The 17,876-nt window shown below is 41.0% G+C and overlaps 1 protein-coding gene across 1 annotated transcript in view; it reads left to right on the top strand.

Moving 5' to 3' along the window:
- LOC100917316 (store-operated calcium entry regulator STIMATE) overlaps positions 1 to 17,876 on the top strand; it is a 66,695-nt gene that overhangs the window by 37,060 nt on the left and 11,759 nt on the right. Inside the window, exons 5-8 of the mRNA XM_031957458.1 lie at positions 12,579 to 12,691; positions 13,699 to 13,776; positions 14,790 to 14,939; positions 15,528 to 15,638. Of these exons, the coding sequence (XP_031813318.1) occupies positions 12,579 to 12,691; positions 13,699 to 13,776; positions 14,790 to 14,939; positions 15,528 to 15,638 (452 nt within the window). The remainder of the gene's footprint in view (positions 1 to 12,578; positions 12,692 to 13,698; positions 13,777 to 14,789; positions 14,940 to 15,527; positions 15,639 to 17,876) is intronic.

A 17,876-nucleotide genomic window follows, 5' to 3' on the forward strand; every position in this document is an offset into this window, starting at 1 on the left:
AAGATTATTTTAGCAGTTTTGTGGAAGATGGGTTGGAGAAGCACGAACTACAGTCAGGAAGACTAGTTGGGAAGCTAAGAAAGTTTGGAAGACACAAAGGTCTAAAGGGGAGATGTTATATTTAACATTATAAGTTTAAGATGTTTATCAGATACTTGATCTTGAGGTAGCTAAGTGGGTCAGTGGATAGAATACTAACATTAGAGTCAGGAGGACCCAAGTTGATTCACCTATTTCAGCCTTCATTTAGTCATCTATAACATGGAAACAATTACAGCATCTACCTCACAAGGGGTTGTGAGGATCAGATGAGGCAACATGTAGATCATTTAAGAAATCTTAATATTCTATATATATAGACAGCTTCTTTTCTTCCTGCTCCTTCTCCTCCTCCTCCTTCTTGTTCTTCTTCATCTTTCTTTTCTCAGTCCCCCTATGCTTCCTTATGTCTTCTTTTCTTCTAACTATATAAAACATATATAGGTTCTTCAGTTGACCCTTGTATGACATGAACTTTACCATCCTGATTGCCTCCCTCTGGACACTAAACTATAGGGCCCAGAACTAGACAAAGGTAAAAGCTGACAAGGATACAGAGGGGACTATAACCTTCTTATTCTTAGATCCTGTGCTGGTCTAATATAGCCCAGAACTTTAATAGATTTTTGAGAATTGCTGACTTGTTGAGCTTGCAGTCCACTAAAGCCCTCAGATCTTTTTCAAATAACTGTCTAACCATGCATTTCCCATCTTGTATTTGTGAAATTGTTTTTTGTGCTAAAGTATAAGATTTTACCTTTGTTTCCAATGGTTTTTGATCTTTAGAGATTCAGCACTTTAGCCTGTCGAAGTCTTTTTGGATCCTGATAGCTAAGTACTTGCTAACTTTGTCTCATTTATAAACTTGATGAATTCAAATTCAAGTAATTCAAATAATATTTTATTCAAGTAATGAATAAAAATGTTAAGAAGTACAGACCAAGTACATACACACACACATAGTAGGCACTTAAAAATGCTTTATTTATTGAGGTACTCTGCTGGAGACCTCCTGCCACATTAGCATCCAGCCATTCATAACTGCTCTTTGAGTCTGGATAACCAATTGGTTCTAAATCATCTGTAGTTTTAGAGAGAACGATTTCAAGGAAGTGAGGGGGAAGGGCAGTCAAAAGTGAGTGGGAGATTTGGAGATATTTAGTGTAAACAATTCTTTGAATTTGGCAGTGAAAAATAGCCAGTGGACAAGGAAAAATCAAAGATGAAAGAGGAAGAAATAAAGGGGCAGATTGCTGGAGGGGAAGATGTTGAAGGCATAGGTAGAGAGTGTCATCTTCGCAAGGAGAAGGGCCACCTCTTCCTCAGACTTGGGGAAGATGTAGAAGAATTTTGAAATATGACTAGCAGAGATGAAAAGAGCTTTTAGTGAATAATTTTGAATTTTCTTAATAAAGTAAGAATCAAGGAGGTCCACTAAAGGGCAGGAAGAGAAAGCCTTAGGGCTTTGAATAAAAATGGTTTGGAATAGCTACTAAGATGAATGGAGTAAGTTAAGGAAAAATAAAAGCTTTGCCATACAACAGTGAGTTCCCACTTGCAATGAGATAACATGAATTTGTTTTGGACTCAGTCAGAATGGTGGTGTGATTTTCTCAGCAGCAAAGATAGGTGGTGGGCCCATACCAAAATGAGGTCAAAATGAAGACATGATTTGGGCATAAAAGATGATACCATAAACAAATTAGGAGAACAAGGGATAATTTACCTATCAGATCTTTGGAGAAGGGAGGAATTTATGACCAAAGAAGAACTAGAGAACATTATGAAAGGCAAAATGGACAGTTTTGATTACATTAAGCTAAAAAGTATTTTCACAAACAAAACCAACAGGAACAGGATTAAAAAGGGAAATACAAAACTTAGGGGGAAAATCTTTATAGCTAGTATTTCTTTTTTGTTTTTATTTTATTTTATTTTTATTTACAAAACATATACATAGGTCATTTTTTCAACATTGACCCTTGCAAAACCTTCTGTTCCAAGTTTTCTCCTCCTCCCCTAGACGGCAGGTAGTCCATTACATGTTAAATATGTTAAAGTATATGTTAAATCCAATATATGTATACATATTTATACATTTATCTTGCTATACAAGAAAAATTGGATCTAGAAAGAAAAAAAAAAAACCTGAGAAGGAAAACAAAAATGCAAGCAAACAACAACAGAGAGAGTGAGAATGCTATGTTGTGTTCCACACTCAGTTCCCATAGTCCTCTCTCTGGGTGTAGATGGCTCTCGATTATTGGACAGTTGGAACTGGTTTGAATCAATTCATTGTTGAAAAGAACCACATCCATCAGAATTGATCATCATATAGTCTTCTTGTTGCTGTGTATAATGATCTCCTATAGCCAGGATTTCTAATAAAGGTCTATAAAATATATGAAGAATTCTGTCAAACTTATAAGAATATACATCATTCACCAATTGATAAGTGGTTAAAGAATATGAACAGAAAATTTTCAGATGAGGAAATTAAAGGCATTTATAATTACATGAAAAATGCTCTAAATCACTATTGATTAGAGAAATAAAAATTAAAACAATTCTGAGGTACTACTCCACACCTCTCAGATTGGCTAAGGTGACAGGAAAGGATAATGATAAATGTTGGGATGTGGGAAAATTTATGCATTGTTGGTGGAGTTGTGAAATGATCCAACCATTCTGGAGAACAATCTAGAACGATGTCCAAAGGGGTATAAAATTGTGCTTACTCTTTGACCTAACACTGCCATTACTGGGTCTGTATCCCAAGGAAAATCATAAAGGAGGGAAAAAGCCCCACATATGCAAAAATATTTGTAGTAGTTCTTTTTGTGGTAGCAAAGAATTGGAAAATTCAATTCAATTGGGGAATGACTGTGCAAGTTTTGATACATGAAGGAATAGAGTATTATTGTTCTATAAGAATGATGAAAAAACTGATTGTAGAGAGGCCTGAAAAGATTTACATGAATTGATGCTGAGCATCAAGCAGAACCAGGAATACATTGTACACAATAATGGCAGCAATGTGTCATGATCAACTATGAAAGACTTGGTTCTTCTCAGTGATTCACTGATCCAAAGCAATCCCAATAGACTTTGGACAGAAAATGCCATCTACATCCAGAGGAAGTACAAAGAAGACTGAATGTAAATCAATATATATATATTCATATTCTTTTTTTTTCCCCTCTCTCCCATGGTTTTTCCCATTTGCTCTGATTTTTCTCTCCCAACATAATTCATACAACAATATGTATTAAAAATAAATTAACTTTAAAAAAAAATGGGTGGTAGGAATGAATCATGGTGGATAGAATTCCAACATCCTGTACACTAAGTAGCCTGGATTTTCAGTTGAAATGGTCTTCATTCTCCTCACCATTCTGGATATACTCCAGTTTGTTAGTCCTTTTGAAAATGTGGCACCTGGAAGAGAAGACAGTGTTCCAGATGTGATCTGACTAGGGTAAAGAGTGTTACTATTCTTATTGGACACCATTTGTCTTAATGAAGCCTAAAGTCAAGTTGGGTTTTTGTTTTAATTGGTTTCCTTCATTCTGTAGAACTTCTTATCCCCCACCCCTTCTTTCTCTCTGATCACAGAAGAGACATCTTCTGACTCATTAAAGCGCATTGCTCTACCTGTGTTCAGATCAAAAAAAAGAATGTAAATGAGTAAAAAAACAAAATCCAAGTGAACAACAACAAAATAAGTGAGAATGTTATGTTGTGATCCACATTCATTTCCCACAGTTCTCTCTCTGGGTGCAGATGGCTCTCTTCATCACAAGATCATTGGACCTGGCATCAATCATTTCATTGTTGGAAAGAGTTACATTCCTCAGAATTGGTCATCATGTAATATTGATTTTGTCATGTGCAATGATCTCCTGATCCTGCTCATTTCACTTAGCATCAGTTCATATAAGTCTCTCCAGGCCTCTCTAAAATCATCCTGCTGATCATTTCTTATAGAACAATAATATTCCATAACATCCATATACTATAATCTATTTAGCCATTCTCCAACTGATGGGCTTCCACTCAGTTTCCAGTTTCTGGCCACTACAAACAGGGCTCCACAAACATTTTTGCACATACAGGTACCTTTCCCTTTATGGTCTCTTTAGAATACAAGCCTAATAGAAACACTGCTGGGTCAAAGGGTATGCACAGTTTGATAACTTTTTGAACATAGTTTCAAATTGCTCTCCAGAATGGCTGGATCTGTTCACAATTCCACCAACAATGTGTCAGTGTCCCAAGTTTCCCAAATCCCCTCCAGCATTCATCTTTGTCTTTTCCTGTCATCTTAGCCAATCTGAGAGGTGTGCAGTAGTATCTCAGAGTTGTCTTAATTTGCATTTCTTTGATCAATAGTGATTTAGAGCATCTTTTCACATAACTAGAAATTATTATAATCTCTTCATCTGAAAATAATCTGTTTATATCCTTTGACCATTTATCAGTTGGAGAACGGCTTGAATTTTTATAAATTTGAGTCGATTATCTGTGTATTTTAGAAATGAGGCCTTTTATCAGAACCCTTAAATGTAAAGTGATTTCCCAGTTTAGTGCTTTCCTTCTGATCTTGTCTGCATTAGTTTTGTTTATATAACAACTTTTTAACTTAAAATAATCAAAATTATCTATCTGGTGTTCAGTTATGAGTTCAAATTCTTCTATAAACACAAATTTCTTCCTTCTCCACAGATCTGAGAGGTAAATTATCCTATGTTCTAATCTGCTTATAATATCACTCTTTATGTCTAAATCATGAACCCTTTTAGATCTTATCTTGGTATGTGGTGTTAAGTGTGGGTTTGAGCCCTAATTTCTTTCATACTAGTTTCCAGTTTTCCCAGCAGTTTTTGTCAGTGAGTTCTTATCCCAAAAGGTGGGGTCCTTTGGTTTGTCAAACACTAGGTTGCCATAGTTATTGACTATTGTGTCTTGTGAATCTAACCTATTCTATTGATTGACTATTCTATTTCTTAGCCAATACCAAATGGTTTTGATGACTGCTGCTTTATAATATAATTTTATATAACTAGGCCATCTTCGTTAGCATTCTTTTTTCATTGATTCCCTTGAAATTCTTAATCTTCTTCCAGATGAGCTTTGTTACTATTTTTTCTAGATCTTAAAATAATTTCTTGGAAGTTTGATTGGTAAATAAGTAGATTAATTTAGGTAATATTATCATTTTTACTATATTTGCTCGGCCTACCCATCTCATCTTTTTTCTAACTGGCTTATTCCTTTCTTCCCAAGCCCTTAATGTGAGTGTTCCTCAGAATGTTCTCTCTACACTTGCTCCTTTGGTGATCTCATTCTCTCCTGTGACTTCTATAATCAGACTTCCAAATCTTTATTTGCAACCTTATCCTATCATCTTCTGAGTGTCACATCTAGAGCTCTAATTCCAGGATGTCTACATTGGGATATATGATTCAGCATGTCTAAAACCAAGATGTTAGTTTTTCTGCTAAACCTGTTTTTCCTTTTGACTTTCTTGTTGTCTGTGACATTATCATTTTACTTGTTATGTTCAAAATTTTGATTATTTTATACATACCTCTCTACTGCATAAGTAATCAGCTGAGAGTTTTTGATTAAACTTCATCCACATTTGTCCTTTCCCTTCCCACTGACGCTGCCCACCACTGACCTGGACAGTTGAAGTGGCCTGCCAACAAGTCTCTGCAGCAGAAATAATCTTTCTTCTCTATAGATCTTATGCCATTTCTTTGCTCAAAAAAAATCTATGCTTTGCTTTTTGCCTACTCACAAGCTCCAACAAATTAGGCATTTAGGGGCCTCTGGGATCTGACATCACTGTAACTTTTCCCTTCTCCACTGGACCATGTCATCAAAGGTCTTCCTTTCCACTGTTTGCCTATTATATTCCTAACTATTCTTTAGAGTCACTTCAAATGTTGTGCCTTCTGTTGTGTCTATGATTCTGGTTTTCCAGGTACTCCCCCTTCCCCCTTTTCAGTGCTCTTCTGTAATATTGTGTACCATAGCTGTAAAATCTTTGAAGGTGGAGTGCCTTGTACGTTGCTTTGCATATAATAAGTATTTAATGTTTGAGTGACTATTAATTATAATTATATTAGGTAGATTAGGAGAAGGATCATTGGACAGATGCAAAATGCTGTAAAAACAGGTAGAGGTAGATGTGCAAAGTTAGCTGGCACTGAGCAAGAATGGAGTGGGTTTTAGTTCTTTCAGACTGACTCTGTATAAGGAATAAATTCATACAAGAGTGTAGTGCTAGAGGTGCCTCATTGCCAGGCATCCCTGCTGCCCTCAGCTGGCACAGCCTGCCAGGCTACAAAATGAGCCCTTTGCTTCTGTTCACAGGAAAGCTTTGCTTGTCAGGAAGAACAGAGCTTATTAAATGTTTGCTGGAAACACACCAGCCAAGAAGCGAGGCACACAGCATGATTTCCAGGTTCCCTTTGCCTTTTCCTCATCAGACTTCTCAGACTGCCTTATGGCTCTCCCCTAAAGCCCGAGTTTGCTTGAGTCCGAAGCTAAGGACTCACAAGGCAGTGGCCTTTTTCTCTAGAGTTCATGTGTACTTTTTTTTTTTTTTTTAAAAGAGCTGATCCTTAAGCCTCATCCCAGAGTTATTTGTGTATTTCTAGAAGCTGGAGTCATGTGTCCTCTGTTAGCTGAACTGAGAGAACGTACTTTCTTAGTTCCATTACTTGATGCGTTATGAGTCATCTGCTTGAAATGTTTGGAAACAGAAATATCATTCCTACTGTTCTCCTTGAAGAAAGCTTCCCTGTGGTGAGTAGTCCAGTGCCCTGCCTTCAGGCCGGTGATGTACTGATTTTATCAAAAGAACAGAGGTAATAAAGAGTAGATCAGGAAAGAGGAAGGCTGTGTCCTGCCTCCTTGTCTAGTCTTCATTCTGTAATACCAAGGAGAGTCCCTCAGTTCTTCCTTAACTGAAATCAATAAAGATATTTATTTGTAACTATAGTCCTACTGGTTTTGCTTTACAGGTATCAGTTGCTTGAATATAGGGGATGGTTTTGTTTTTGTTTTTAATTACAGTACAACATTTTTTACACAGAGCTTCTTCCTGTTTGATGATCAGAATGAATATAAGACTGAAACTTAAATCTCATGCAGCAGTTGATTTATTTCCATTATACACCTAAATACATTTTCCCTTTATTCTGTGGCATCGATGAGAAAATAGGCTGTAGTTTGTGTTGTCTTCTTTTGCTGCTGCTGCTTCTCCTATTCTGTGAGATCGCTAGATGAACCATTCATAATTATCCTAGGATGCCTGGTAGTCTCTCAGCTTATAGGCTTTAGATAAATTTGTATGATAGAATTGGTATGGGGAGAGTAACTTTGGGCTTGTTATCATGGGCTAACCAAGACAGTATCTGCACTCTTGGCAGTTCAAAGTCATTCAAATGACTGTCAATTTTCTGTTAAGAGATACTATTGAAGACATTGGCTAGCAGTAGGTTTGAAGAGGTTTCCTTGAGTAAGAATTGAAAAGAGTTGGAAAGGACTTCATAATCATCCAGACCATCCTGTATTCAAATAGCAATCTCTCCATGCACCCAATGAGTGCTCATCTGATCCTTGCTTAAAAGACTCAGAGAATGACACTTCTTAAGGTAACCCAGTCCCCTGGATATACTCATTGTTAGGAAATTTTTTTATATCGAGACTTAATTTTTCTCTTCCCCAGGCTGCCACCATTTCTTTCACTTAATTTTCACTTAGCATGAACTTCTGTCTTGATACTGTCTTCAATGCTTTTCCTAAAATGTGGTGTCTAGAAGTAAACTTAGTTCAGCAGTATTATAACTTCCTTAATTATTCAATCATAAGGCTTTATTAAGCTGGGCACTGGGGATACAGATGCCAAAATGAGATAATTCCTGGCCCCTAAGAGTTTACATTCTACTGGGAGAAGGGGAACAACACAGAACATGTTCACTGTGCATTAAATCCGGGATGTAGATAAAGTAATTTGGGTGGGTAGAGTGCAGGAACAACTGGGGAAATCGGGAAAGGAAGGGGCACTGGAAGGAAGCTCTGTCTCTAAGATTGGATTAGTTTACTCGGCTGTCCACTCTTGCTCTCATTGAACTGGAAGTCCACCAAAACTTCCAGATCATTTTCAGACAAAAACTGTTAACTAGTCATCTCTCCTCCATAGTTTTATGAACATAAACAAATTGCTTTCAGTTTGTCCTTTTTATATTTCATTTTAATAGATTTGGTATTATAGTGTTTTAGCTTATTGATCTTTTTGAATCTTGCTTCTTGTCTAGTATGTTAACATTTCCTCTCATCTCTTTTCTGCTCTTTTCCTAGTAGAATTGAGGACCTTAGAATGCTCCAGTTAGGAAAGCCAAGATGGCCTTGATTACTATGATAAAACGTGCTCTTTCTGTAACCAGAATGAACCACCTCCAACCCTCCCTTGTCCTGAACTCCTTCCTGTTTGGCATTGATTTTCTCCTGTTATGTAAAAAGTTGTACTCTAATGGCCTGTTTGCCAATCCCTTTGTGTCCTTGGGGGAAAAGTAAGTTTGCTTTGTAAAAAAGGCACAGGGTTTGGGAAAATGACCCCAGTGACCCATCTCCCTATAGGCCTTTTCTCTTGTGACCATGGCCTGAGTCATAATAAAGTAAACTTAGGTCCTGCCTCAGTCCAGAGAAGCAGAGCAAATGCTATGCTTAGACATTTGTCCTTTCTCTTATTAATCTATTCTATCTTGGTCAAGACAAAAACTGTCCATTTATACATGATCCCTTTGAAACTCCTTGTTTAGACAACTTTTGTCAAGAGCCCTAGGCTCCATTCAAGATGAAGACAACCCTTGTGATTTTGGCTGGGGCTAAGGAGCCTGAGCACCTCAGTGTGCATTCCAGGGCACCAAGCTTTCTCTGCTATCCTAATACTGGTGCTTTGGCTAGTCCAGACCCAGTGGGGAAACATGCAGTGATTGAAACTATTAGGGCAGGGGTGCCTGACCTGTTTTATCCATCAGGTCTCCACATCTATCCTTTCAGCTTTCCTCTTGCCAGTGCCTTCAGCACAGGAACAATAGTATGGTATGTGGGAAGAGCAGTGGAAGTCAGAGAAACTGAGGTCAAATCCTGTCTCTATTACTTAGTAGTAATTTGATCTCAGAAAGAGTCAATCATGCTTCTGAACTTTATGTTTTTCTCTGTAAAATGGACATTTCTATTTTGCCTCCCTCATGAAAGTGCTAAGGATCCGGTGAGATAATGGCTGTGAAAGCACTCTATAGATTCTAAAACCCTGTGTCGATGCAAAGTCTTGTTCTAGCTATGTGTTCTTGGATCTTGCAGCCTGTCTTGTCTTCTCTCACCTGTAGAATTGGAAAAAGAATGCCTGCCTTGTGGGGTTGCTATCAGAATGGAATGAAAGACTGGTTGAGCAATAGCATTTGAAAATCGTTGACTATTTGTATGTATGTGAGTTTGTTATGGTTTAATTATGAAATCTATGTCTGTCTTTGATGTAATTACACCTGATTATATAGGGAAATATATGAATTAAAGGCTAATTCACAGGACCAGGCAAAATGGTCAGTAAATTCCAAATGCAGGCTATTATGGGACTATACAAGAACAAAAGGAAAGGTATTTGTGGGGTTGAGGCATTAGAAGAAGACTTGGTCAGTGACCCTGTTGGATAGGCTGGATTTGGGAGTGGAAGAGTCTCAGGCAATATGAGCAGCAAGTCACTTCTTTGATTGGTGCCTGAATTATCATTAATATTGTGACCTTTGAAGGAGAAGTGAGTTGGCAAATGAGGATTATTCTGCCCTTCTCATCTTTAAACTGTAGCATCATTTCAGGGAACAGGATATTCATTCCTCCCAGAGGATAGGAGTGGCTACTGAGAACTTATTCCCAGCCCCTGGTTTTGCCCCACCACCGGTTGGTCAGGCAGGGCTTCTAGGTGACATCTGCCAGCATCTCTATCCTGACCTAATTCGTGATTTTATCACCATCTTTGTGGTCATCAGCAGCAATAATCTCTGATGAATTTTATAAAAGCTGCTCTCATTCACTACTTGCTTTGATTTTTACATCAGCCAAAGACCAGGCAAATGGTTTTTATTGTAATTTTACAGATGAGAAAGCCGAGGTTGTCACTGCAGAGAGATTATGGTGGTATTGATAGAGCCTGAACTTGAAGTGAGGAGGACTTGGTTCATGTTCTCTATTTTTGCTTCGTATCAAGTCGCAACCTCTCTGAGATTGCATCTTCTCATCAGCAAAATAATGATACTGACAGACTTCCCTCACAGAGTTTGGTAAATGTGAACTCTTGCAGCACATAAATATCAGACCCAAGGGTTAAACTCGGGTCTTCTGACTCCCTGGCCAGTACTCTTTATACTTCCTTATGCCCTTTTGAATTTACTATCCCTAAACTGGAAAGAAGAAACCAGTTTTGTCTTATGAGTCTAAGATGGTCAGATGGAAATGGGCATTGCCTTCAAGTGTTATCTGAAGACAACAGGGAGTTCAGTTTTCTTTATCCCTAGATTACTTCAGTGGAATCAATCAAGAAGTGTTCACTCTATCCCTCTGATTTACAGGTTTTGCCCCATTGTGAGAGATGTCCTTAAAGTGTCCCAAAAGTCTGTGATTTGGCTTTCTTATGGGTATTTCTGTCAGGAGCTGGGGAAGTCATTTCTACCATGGTCAGTGGTAGAAATAGATAATGAAGAAAGGAAACTTTAAGCAAGTATGATTTGTTTGTTTCTTTGGTGATGAAATAAATTTTTGTGCTTGGTTTTTCTTTGCGAACAGACCTGTCAAGATTCAGGAAATTTTCAGGAGTCTTATGTTGTGGCTTTCACAGTTTTGTGAAGTCCTTGGATTCATAGTTTTTTTTGTGAACTTTTTTTGAGATGGACCAAGGATTATGTAAAGATTACAAAAGTTTGTTTTAAAAAGCACTTGTAGACATTATTCTTTTGTAATTGTTTTAGGCTAAAATGTCCATTGTCCTTTTTACAGAAAACTCAAGGATGGGAAATTACTGAATTTGAACGTGTCAACCACAAATCTTTTAAGGCTTTCCAGAAAAGGGAATAGTCCTCATCTCTTAGCCATTACAGCTATATAAAGGCATTCACTTGGATTTCTGCTCTGTACCCTTGGCACGTTCTGTCTTGTTGGAATGGGGGCCTGTTACACAAATGCCCACAAAGAGATTGCTTTATGAATAGTGGAATCAAAGGATCAAACTGTCATTTTCTTGTTAATAGCCAAGTTTTCATTCTCAAAGCTTGGTCCCCAGAGCAGGTTGTCTACTGCTGCTGCTGCTGCTTAAGCTGACCCTTGCTTAGTCTTTCTGAATATCCTCTGAGGCTCCTGGCACTAGATCTAAGCTGCCAGCGAACGTGGCTCAGGTATTGTCCACAAGGCCAGCTGTGCTAGGTGTGGCAATTCCAGTGCCCCTGTGACAGCAGGACAGGTGCCCATCATTTATTCTCCAGCGGATTCTGAGCTCTGCCAGTAGCCTATTTGCTGTGCCCTCTTTGTAACTTAGCATCTGGATTGATATTCCCTGTAATTGCTGATCTTCCAGAATTCATCTATTTAGGAGGCATTTATTCAATGAATAGGGCCTCAGTGCTCAGTCCAGTTCCTCTGAGAAAACATTGGTAAAACATTTGACTTAATGCCTGGCACAAAGTGGGCCCTTCATAAGTCCCTTCTTCCTTTCTTCTCTTCCTTTCTTCCCCAATTCCTTCCTTCTTCCCTTCCTCCTTGATTAAGTAGCAAGGCCTAGGGCCAGAATGGTTCTTTCTTCCACCTTATCTTGAGAGTTTTTCTCTTTTCTTTTTGATTTCTCCTTTCGGGTCACCACCTTTTACTTTAACCTCTGCTGAGAAGCCAAGGACACCTAGGAGGTGAGATGTTCTGATTTTTGCCCAGAGGGCCAGGCCATGGGACAGATTATTGCCCAGCATCTCTTAGTTTCTTTTAGGGCCCCCAAAAAAATAGTGAGTCAGTTACAGATGTTAGCACTGATGGTGGCTTGGAAAAGTCAGCAATGGGTGAAAATGATAATCTTATTTAATATGTTAATGATGCCAGGCTGTTCATTAATGTGTAGTGAAGCACAGCAAATCTGCTCTTCCAGAGTGCCAACCAGAGGCACTTTGGAAACCACTCTGAGAAAGACGCAAGAAGAAAATCAGCTTAGGCCCTCAATTAGTAAGTCTCTGGCCCTTCCTGTCTGAAGCATTAGGATCTGTTGGGTTAGTGACAGTTCCCAACAGACCTTACAATTTAATTAAGGCACATTGGAGTTTCTTATGTGGGACTCTTGTGCTGTGTAGGATTTTAGTTAAGAGATGAGGTGCTGGAAGCAGAGGGCAAAGGAGGGAGAAGGGAGTGGGGGAAGGGAGATGAGGAGACAAACTGGGAGGTGGTTTTGCTGGACGCTTCTCCGTGTTCCTTAGTGTCTGCTGTTGTATTTGCAGGAGACCCACTGCAGTGTGGTGCCTGGGTTGGGCAATGTGCTCTGTACATTGTGATCATGATGTTTGAGAAAACCATCATCATCATCGTCCTCCTCATACCTCAGTGGAAAAAGGTTTGCATTTTTCTTCCTGCCTTCGCTAGTTCCCTGAGAGCATCATTGGCCAGGGGAGCATGTTTATGCCCAAAGTCAGCTCTGGAGCTGCTGCAGCTCAGCTCTGTCCCGTCGGAGGTTCAGACTTGTCTTGGTGTTTTCTTCTGTGAGCTCCTTAGATGTGTCCCCCAATTCAGGCAGACCCAGCAGTGGGCTTGCCATCCCTGGGCTGCCCCCCACCTCCTCATGCCTGTAGCATCAGTAAAAGCAGCACTTTTCAAAAGGCTCATGGCCTCGTGATGTGTGACTGATTTGGCATTCGTAACCTGGCATTCAGTTGGATATTGAATGTCTGAACCTTTAGTACATTCACCCTGTCCTGTGGCCTGCGGTAGAAAGGAGCCTGGTTCTGCCTCATGGCAAGGTGTCTTTGTTGGGATCTGTGCCTATACTCTACTCCAGGAGAGCTTCTTTCCCCATGGGCCAATGGGAATGATGGCTTCATTCTTGGCCATCATTGCAGCAATTCACTGGCATCATTGCAGAAGGTTCTAGACCTTCTGACACATCCGTCAAACTGGCCTGAAAAGAGATCAGCTAAGCCTGTAAACAGGAGAACAAGAACTGCCAACCTTACCACTCATCTAATTCCTAAATCCCTGAAATTGTTACATCTATAGACCCCAGAGGGAGACTAACCTCATGAAGATGATGGCCTCTGAGGAAGGGCCCATGGAACTCCCTCCTCTCAGCTTTGTTGCCAGACAGGCCTGAGATAAGCTGTCAGAAAGTTGCTGGTAGGTCATTTGTAGTGCTCTTGGTCTGATTTTCTTGTTTTTTTGCAAAGATAACTAGAAAATGGACCCTGGCTTCAAAAGACCAACTCTGCTGCTCACTGAGGTACTGAGGGCAGGGCCTGGGGGAAAGCTGGCAGAGCCACAGGTGTGGTTAGCTGCCTTCTCCCTTTCACCCCTTGCCTTAGGGGTCAGACTTTCTGCTGACTGAATTGTACTCTCATCTCTTCACAGGTTGCCCTTTTGAATCCTATTGAGAATCCTCAACTGGAGCTGGCCATCGTCATGCTGATAGTCCCGTTCTTTGTCAATGTTAGTATGGACAGCATTTTTCCTCATTTTTCTCCCCTCTAAAAAAATCCAGGTTTGAAAATTTGTATGGATAATATTCTCCTCATAACTCTCAGTCCTTTTTTCTTGTGACTTGCTATGTACTCATCGTATCACCCCTGCATGTCTAAATGGGCCTTTGGGTACTTTATGAGAGGGCTGGAGTAGCCTTTTTATCACCATCACCCAACCCTCAACCCCCAAAGGGTAAACGTGGGCAGTGGAGCCATGTCTTTGATTCTGTCTTGGCAGCCACAGGCAGTGTTGTGTGATATTTGTGCAATGTTCTCAGGTTCCTTCCTAGAAGAGTATTCTTAAGATTATTTCTTCCTCTAGAGTCTCTTTTTACTGGCCTATGTTTTTGAGATTTCATTTAAATCATCACTGTAATTCTTTATTTGAGAAAGAGATTAAAGTATCAAATGTGGAACAGGAGTTAGAAGTCAGGAAAAAAAGTCCAGTAAGTCTCTATGGGAACAGAAGTTTAAATTAGGAAACAGGTGTCAGACATGGGGTGGAGAGGCCATGGGTGTAGTATTGGACAGTGTGGCCCGTGAGTCAGAGGTCCCAAGTTCGTGGCTCTATCATTGAGCAAGTCACTTCAAAGAGTCCTGGATTTGGAGCGAGAGCCCTGGAGTTCAAATACTGCCTCTGCCGCTTATTGGCAAGTCATCAGCCTCTCTGGACCTGGGTTTCCTCTTCTGTAAAATGCAGGGGCTGGACTAGGTGACCACTGGGCTCACTTCCAGCTTCAGATCTCTTGTCTTGTCATTTCTATCCAAGCTTCTGTTTTCTCTTGTGTTTAAATGAAAAGGCCTGGACTCTGAGGGTCTCTTCCAGCATTAGATTTATATTGCTCTAAATGGTCTCTGACAGAAACTTGACGGAGTGAAGAAGGGGGCTGGACATCGTTTGCCACTGACAGTGATGACAATGTCATGTTTCTGGGTAGCCAACAGGTGCCGGCTCATAACTTGCTCCTCATCCTCCTGCAGGCGCTGATGTTTTGGGTTGTGGATAATTTTCTTATGAAAAAGGGAAAGACAAAAGCCAAGCTAGAAGAAAAAGAAGCCAGCTTGGACTCAAGAAATGGAAGCAAAGTCCGGTACAGGCGGGCTGCGTCCCACGAAGAGTCAGAGTCTGAAGTAAGGGCCATTTTGGGGTGTTCATAAAACTAGTGTTGTGGCCCTGAGGCTTGCCGGGGCCGGGTGTGGCACATCCTTACTTTTGTCCCCATACAGTCCCATTAAGCCTCTAGACCAAGAGAACCACTTGCTGAGAAAGCAGCATTGTCCGAAACATGAGCCCTTCTCCAGCCCCTCAGCTGCAGCCTTGGCAACTCAGGTGCTTCCGTATGTGAGGTGGAAAGGAAAGGGACAGATCTCTTCTGAAGGACCGGCAAGAACTGGTCTGGGATTTAGGAATAAACACGCGTCTTCTTTCCACTTCCTTCCCTCTGTCCCCTCCACTCCCGCCAATGTGCTTTCAAGAGAAAGCTTGGCGGGGAATGATGTAGAGAGTCTCAGGGCCCCTCCTTACTTTGGCGGTGAGTAGACTGTTAGGCTGGGGAAGCTGGGGTTTGTGTATGGTCACATGACTCTGACCCAGGCAAGTCCTGCCTGGCATCCTTTTCCTACCCCCTTGGGCAGTCTAGGATGGGAAATGGGGAGGGCCAGAGTGCTGCCCCCGCAGGCTCGGTCCCATGACACAGCCGCCCTGCCTTTCTGTTCCAGATTCTGATGTCTGCGGATGACGAGATGGAAGAGTCAGATGCCGACGAGGACCTCCGAAGATTGACCACCTTGAAGCCTGTGAAAAAGAAGAAGCACCGATTTGGGCTGCCCGTATGACACGCTTCCTGGCCTGGGGCCTGCGGCCATGGTCACTCTGAACTGGCAGGCTTTCGTTCTGCAGTGTCACTTGACCTCTCCCCTTCCCGCTCCTCACCTCTGCCCTTTCCACTCCCCTTTCCTCTTTTACTGCTGTCCTGCCTTCTCTGACACCCGTGACGTGGACCGAGGGAGGGAGAACTAGTGCCCCGAGGAGGCCGTGGCAGTCGGAGACTACAATTCCGTTGCACTGCAAATACTGACCTAATATGCAACCGAGGTTTGGTTTGGGTCTCCTCCATCCATCTGATGTATCCAGTGTTGTCAGGGACCAAAATTACACCGGCCTTTGGCCGGCTCGACGGAGCTGCCGAAGGGGATGACCCATGTGTGCTCGCATAGTCCATGTGCGCACACACACTCACACACACACATTCACACTCAGACTGCAGCTGCCTCCTTTCAGTTCTGTGGGGAATGATGGGATGAGTCACATTGGGAGGAAAAAGTAATCCAGATTGATCACGTTGGAGCCAGTACGTTTTCTTACTATAAAGAAGTGGCTTTTGCAGAAATTAATTCCTAGAACCCAGGATAGTTTTATGGTTATAAGCCTTAACCATGTTGATGTTTTTAAGTCTCTGTGTTTGTTTTCCTACAAGGTACCTATGGAATTGATAGGAAGAACATAGATTTTTTTTTGTCTTCTCTATCCTATTTGACTTTTATAATTTAAGTTATATTTTCATACTGTTCTATTTAAGGATTCTTTTTTTCACCACCACCAAAAAAGAAAAGAAAAGAGATGGTCTGTTTACCTTTCAAGTAATGTCTAGGTGGGGGAAAAGTCAAGTTTGCTTCAGAATAATTTGTTTCATGACTTTGCAGTTAGGCAGAGGGCTCAGGAAAGGAGCCAGTTCTCAGCTGTAATTCCTAAACCATGTACCCGCTTAATGTCATCCTCAAGCAATGAAGTCCCTATTCTATCTGGCCAGAATTCCCATGCTTTCTCTGCAGATTTAGGCCATCATAAGCACCTTGCAGTAAAATGGTCAGGTAAAAGGGGTATATTCATCATAAAGGAAGATTTAAATCCTGATGAGCAACATTACAATCCATTTGGCTGAGTCCATAGTATGTTCTCAAACTGCCTCTCTTTTAATTCCTCCTTCATTCTCCCCAAATACAACAGTCTCGAGTATGAACCCAGATTTCTTCTCATGTGCAAAGATTCAGCCTGCAGAACTGGCCAAGAAATCCTTCCTTAATGCTTTTCTGAATCCCAAGATTGTCAGCCTATTTTGCACACTCTGATCATTCTCTTCCTAAGCTTCCCCATGTTTTCCAATTTTTTTTTTTTTGATTGACAGAGGTGAGAGAGAGCCTCAGGGCTTCTTTGGATTTGCAGATAGGAGCTTCCAGGTTTGCATTTGCCATTTTCCCAAGGCCAGCGCATGCCCTCAGCTGGGCTTCAGGCACCTGGGACTCAGTGCATTTCTTAAATAAAAGACCAGTTTGCAAAAATATTTTCCTCATGTGGAGCCCCAGGCAGGGAGAAGCAGCAGAGGCATTTGTCACAGCTGAGACATCAGGGTGACAATGTAGAAGGAAATAGTAGAATGACTTTTCTGCACTCTGGAGAGCAGCTGTTCCCAGGCTTAAGCCAAACAAATTCAGTGAATAACAACTCGGTTTTTAAAAGCTATTTTTAAATATTTTACATACACATATTAGGTCTGGATTGTGGTGTGTTAAATAGGCTGCTAAGCAGGCTCCCACAGGGACCTCAGAGAATATTGAACTGTTACGCTCCCATGTTTTCTTGCTATTCTAACATTCCTATTTGTTGACCTATGGGCAACAAACAAGCCTTGATGGAGATTTCCCAGCTGTACTATGCCTTGTGCCAAGTACCCAGCAAGAGACTTGTTCCCAACCCCGACTCAGAGAACTGAGGGGAGCCACTGACCTGTAACTGTGCTTTTTACACATCCTCTTTGCAATAAGAAGTGATTCGTTGTTCCTGTGTAATCTGTTCCATCTGAGAACTTAGTTGCAGGGGGCTGAGAGCGAAGGGGAATCCTGCCCTTGACCTTATTCCTTTCACCATCCCCTTATTCTGCTCTTACCCTCCCCCCATGGCTGTATAGTCAGCTTCTCCTAAGGCAGGAGAGAAAGCAGCATTTGGGGAAGCCAGTTCCAATCCCATCTCTGGGCAGTCATCTGTGAGATCCAGAAAAGAGACTCAGTGTG

Source organism: Sarcophilus harrisii, chromosome 1 (assembly GCF_902635505.1).
Source record: "Sarcophilus harrisii chromosome 1, mSarHar1.11, whole genome shotgun sequence".
Classification (NCBI taxonomy): Eukaryota; Metazoa; Chordata; class Mammalia; order Dasyuromorphia; family Dasyuridae; genus Sarcophilus; species Sarcophilus harrisii.